Below are 5,461 nucleotides of genomic sequence, written 5' to 3' on the forward strand. Positions count from 1 at the left end.
GCTGAAGATGAACCGGGTACAGAGAAAGCTGGTCATCTTAACCGCTTCCTCCAGTGCATCCCTGTGTGATAAAGACCATGCAGGGACTGAAACTCCTCCACTTCTCAGGCCCAGGGAAAAAGGGAACCAGAATCCCCAAACCTGCTGGCTCATACCCACTAGAAAACATCATAAAAAAGAAACACTCTAAAACTTGCTCAATTTGATTTGCTGAGGCCTGAGTGTTGGAGGGTCTCATGCCAGGCCCCTGTGTGGGAGGAGCTGAACTTTAGGGCTACAGTCTCTTCATAATGGGAATTTTCATAGAATCGAGTTTATTTGAAATCTGGTGAAATGGTGGCTCAGTGCACGCTACTAGGAAAATAAAATGGGGGGGGGGGGGGGGGGGGGTTGTTAAATCCTTTCTATAAATAGAGTCTGGGTTCTCTGGATGCTCTGCTCTGCCTCTGCTCTCTGGCACGGGCAAGCTGCCCTGCACGGGGGTGCAGACCTTGCTTCCAGGGGCACTAAACTCCTGTCCTGAGGAATGTGACTGGCATGTAGAAGAGTGTAAGCCCTGGAGAAGGGAGGCAGCACGCACTTGGCACTGCATTTCATACAAGCATGGATGTCTTTTGGTTTTGCAGATCATAGGCTACCGCCCTGGTGCTGGGGTCCCCGTGAGTGTGGACTGCAAAGTGCAGGTACTGCTTTCATTCATGCTTGGCACCGTGGTGTGTAGGCAGTCAAATGTCTCCCTTGGATGCACCCCACCAATACCTGTCCTCATTTTAGCCCCAAACACCTACAGCATCCAGCACTGCAGATGCCTCTGGATGCAAGTGGAGCCTGGGCTGGTCTGCTGAGAATGACAGAGGCCACCAGTCTCCTGCTTCCCACCCTGGCCCTCACCCTGCCAGCTCCTACCAGCCCACAGGGCTGGGTGCCAGGGTGCCAGCTAGAGCTTAGAGCTGGGGGGGAAGAGGCAGGAGCTGCTCACATCCATCCCCACCCACTCCGCAGGACGCTCAGTCCTGGGGAGCACCCCACAAGCCAACAGCATTAGGGTAAAGGAAGGGCTCCCACTGCTCAGCCAGCATCTGGATCATACCCTTAGAGAGCAATAAAGCAGCAGGCAGCAAATTCTGTACCCCTCGCCTGTGCCCTTGTAGCACCGTTATGCTCGGGCTCGCTGCAGCGCAGCAGGCTCTCCCAGCAAACGCTGCGAGCAGGCAGGCAGGCGCAGTGGAGCCCTGACATGGATTTGTGAGGGATGTCTGTGTTAAAGCTCCTTCACCTTACCTGAAGGGAGCTGTATTTTGTGTCCCACATGCTGTGTGTCTACCTTTACTTTTTTTCCAATCACAGAAAGGCAATGAGAGTGATCTCAGATCAGTGAACTTCTACCCTGGAAATGGGACGTTTGATCTCATGTATTATCCCTACTACGGCAAGATCACTCATGTAAGTAAGGACCCTGGCATCTTTGTTATGTCTCCTTGGGAAGGAGAGGGCAGGAGCTGCTGCACAGAGTACAGATGTGCTTTCTGGCTATTTTGGGCAGATGCAGGCAGGAGGGAGGCCACGGGCACTGGGATTACAGCGCTCTATTTCTGTCTCTGACAAACTGCGGGAAATCCTTGGGGACTCCAGTCCCCCCTTGCCAGCAGTGGGAATGATTGCATTTATCATCTGGAGACTAAGACTGGCTTTGCTAACTGCCAGAGGCGGTCTCAACACCAGCATTTTCCCAGGGCATTAGGGAAGTCAGGGGTTAGGTGGCACAGAGGAGAAGGATGGGGCTTCTGTCAAAGCTATGACAAAACCACTTAGAATCATAGAATTGTTTAGGTTGGAAAGGACCTTTAAGATGATCAAGTCCAACCATTAACCTACCACTGCCATCCCACCACTAAACCATGTCCCTAAGCTTCAGGCTAGGTGGCTCAAACCAGAGCAGTCCAGCATCGGTGGCTATTTCTGACCACGCTGGCCAGCACTGCTTTGGTCTGTGCAGCGTTAGGAAGTAACACACCTTCACAACAAAAGCTGAAATGGAAGAGGCACTAGACTGGCTGAGGGTAAGTAACAGCCCCAGAGGCCAGGTCTGCATGGCCTTTCAGCACACAGATCTGAGGAGCACCACGGATTTCTTATTACAAGCCATAGGTTGGGTTTTAGAACAGCAGAAAGTATTTGAGAGTCCCAGTGTTCGGTGTTCTCTCTCCTGGCTAATCAACCCAAGAGGCACGGTGCGGCGCGAAACTCCGACGCGATCCTGTCCCTCTGAGGCACAGGCACAGAAAGGCTCAGCTTTTCTTCTTTTTTTGAGGGACATCAGGCAAACACACTCAGACACCTGGGAACCGTGAACCAATTACAAATTATTTTTCCTGAACATGAAAGCACTGCCGGCTTTTCTGCTCCTTCAAAAACTGCACTTAAATCTCCCTTCTTTTTAGGTCAACTACACGTCCCCACTGGTGGCTATGCACTTTACAGACGTGAAGAAGAATTATTTGGTCCCTATTCAGTGCAGTCTGAATGGGAAAGGTATTATCAACGACGTTAACAGCGACCGCTTCCTGGGCCGAATCATCTTCACACTCAGCATTGGAAAGTAGCCACCGCAAACACCGGGCACTTAGGTTAAGTCAATCAGAGGTTTTTTTCCTTTTTAAAGCATAAAGCCAGCATTTTTTCTGCTAGGAAAAACAGGCACATGGAGATTTCTGTTAATTTATTTTTGTTCATAGTTAGGAAACAAATGAGATGCAGTGGAGCGTGGAACCACATTTTTCATCATCTGATGTAAATCATTATTAGTAAAAATTAAAAGTTATCTCCTGGGCAGAGAACCTGCAAAAGCATTTCAGTTTTGATTAAAAAACCCTCTGGTATCTGAACACTGTTTTCATAAGGTCTTTGTGAGTGACCCCTGTGGAATGCATTTTTCCTGGCTTTAAATTCTCATCTTTACCATAGTTTTATGTGCATTTCTCAGGCAAAAGCTAACAAGAGCAGTTTATTAGCACTATTCTGGTTAAAATAATAAACAGCAAAAATTCTGGATTACGCCTGCAATGACGCAGTCAAAAAGTGAAAGTGGCAGATCTCAAAATGCCTCTAAGGATTTTCAGCACCAGGAGCATCTTGACTGCAGCATTTTACACAGCTTGTTCAGCACACCCAAGGTGTTGGAGCAAAGGCCATGGAGAAAATCATTTGCCCTTGAACCTTTCCAACTGTTCCTTTCTGAAGTGGGAAGATTAATGCATTTCTCCTTCCTCCTCCTCCTCCCTCTAGTACTTCTTTCTGCCCCAGGAATCCTCATCAAGTCTATTAGGCAGGGACAAGTGGAAGGAGCTCTTCTCTCCCTGCCACGGTTCGCTGGTTGACAGTGCCTCCTTCCTCTGTTCAGGCACAGGAGTGTTAGACCCCAAAATATTTCAGACCTGCTCTTCCCTGTTCCAGAGAGGTCACAGCTATAATGCTGCAGAACACCGCAGGGAAATGCTTAGTTGTTTCATCATTAAGGGGTCAATGCTGGTATTAGTGAAGTCATCAATTTATCATCCTCAAAGACCTATGAAGCACACTTGCCCTTGTCCGAGCAGGGTGCTGCCAACCTGAGCAACCCCTGCTGCGCGGCCAGCCTGACCCTCCCAGGCCCGGGAGCACATCGCCTTCGTATTTGACAGAGATGAACTACACTCGGCGTGTTACGAGCTACAAGAACACAGCAGGACAGGACACCTTAGGATAATGTACTAGTTGGAAAGCACACTTACTAAAATTACTGACTGAACAAGAGCATTATGGTACGTTTGTCCTACATCCTAGTCCAGGTACTCAATCTGCCATCATTTCCTGATCTATATAAGTCTCTAAGAAGTCATGTTTTGTATTAAAAATAAAGCAACTACAGTAAAATTAACTCTGTGGTACCATTCTTAAAACACTGATGTAAGAGAAGCAGTTTGTGACTTCAGCTCCCTGTGCTGGCCAGTTCAGGACTGAATTTCAAAGCAGCACGTAATGTGATCCTTGCATTTTCAGCACTTGATTAACTTTCTAGGGCTGAAGAGTTCAGAAGCCCAGTACAATAAGACTCACTATACACTAAGCCTCACAACCAACCATCGGGCAAAACCTGTTTATTAAGAACTGTTAAAAACCTGAACCAGAGGTAGTTTAGGAACTAAGCGTGCTCCAACGTGGTTATTCATATGACACCGATAGAGCTAGGGCAACACAATCATTCTTCCTGCACAACTTACCTGAAAGGGCATGTTTAGGTCTACAGAAACTGGCTTCTGCCAAGGGAGATGCTGCCATGGTAGTGCCTCTTCCTTTGACATCAGAAATAAGTTAAACCCACAAATGCTTCCCAGCCTTGCCAATTGCTTTAGCTCTTAAAAAACATTTATATTTCTGAAGGATCCTGAAAGGAAACCAAACCCTTGATGCTTCAGGCCATGAAATGAACAGCTCTCCAGCTAGCAACAGCCCAAACCTTTTATTTATATCTATTCCCTATCTGCCTTTTGGAAGGATTCATGAAGCAGCTGGTCCTTTAGCAGGTGTTGGACCCATGCTTTGATCCGATCAACAAAGAAAGATCAACTAATTGGGACGTAAATGTGTGAACACCTTAGAAGCCAAAGTTTCTTTTTCCCCACCAACATGCAGACCCAGGCACGTTGACAATCCCGTTGGAAGAGCTCTCAGAAAGAGTACGCGTGAGTACTTATACTAAACCAAAACTTTATAAACACTGTAATTAAATTTATTTTTTATACACATATTCTGCTTTCAGCATATTTGTACAGTCTTTTCAAGATTTGGAGAATTGTATATACCACTCTTCATGCTACAACAACCTTAAAGTGCTGGCTCAATTTTTGACTTCTATTGAAGCCCAAAATAATACTTTATATGTATATATAAAATATATACGTATGTGCATCCAGGAAATTGCCACATTTTACTAAAGTAACCTAGGAAAAGTGATGCAAAATATTTTGATCTGCAATCTGAGCATGAAACCATAGATGGAATCCATCTGCTGGCAGCAGAGAAGCAACACACTCTGACAAGCAGGTGTTACTCAGAAATTGCCAGTCTCAAAATAATTTGCCATTTACCACTCTGGCAGGGAAATCAAGTACTGCAAGAGCAAAGGTACAACACAAAAGACCAAGACAACCGAAACCAAAGCACACAGTCCAACTCAGCAGCATTAAATTGTACTCCTAAAAACGACAACTTGGTTCAAGAGCCCATTTGTGGTACAAAAAATCGGTTTTGTCAGATTCAGGGAAAGCTTATCTTTGGTCACAGTGAGAACAAGAATAATTGAGCGCAGAGATATTTCTCAAACATCAAAACTAACTCTTTAGAAATCTCCCTTCCTTGAATACATATAGCTATTGTGGGTTACTTAAACATCAGTGTTGACTGTCTCCTTTGTGCATGTGAA

At 46.1% G+C, this 5,461-nt stretch overlaps 1 protein-coding gene across 1 annotated transcript in view; it reads left to right on the forward strand.

The window, feature by feature from the left end:
* The window catches only part of ATP1B4 (ATPase Na+/K+ transporting family member beta 4), a 10,148-nt gene extending 7,545 nt beyond the window's left edge, over nucleotides 1-2,603 (forward strand). Inside the window, exons 6-8 of the mRNA XM_009636377.1 lie at nucleotides 627-683; nucleotides 1,348-1,443; nucleotides 2,442-2,603. Coding sequence (XP_009634672.1) covers nucleotides 627-683; nucleotides 1,348-1,443; nucleotides 2,442-2,603 — 315 coding nt within the window. The remainder of the gene's footprint in view (nucleotides 1-626; nucleotides 684-1,347; nucleotides 1,444-2,441) is intronic.
* Nucleotides 2,604-5,461: the final 2,858 nt, after the last annotated feature.

The sequence above is a fragment of the Egretta garzetta genome, unplaced genomic scaffold (genome assembly GCF_000687185.1).
Source record: "Egretta garzetta isolate BGI_Z169 unplaced genomic scaffold, ASM68718v1 scaffold53, whole genome shotgun sequence".
Lineage (NCBI taxonomy): Eukaryota > Metazoa > Chordata > Aves > Pelecaniformes > Ardeidae > Egretta > Egretta garzetta.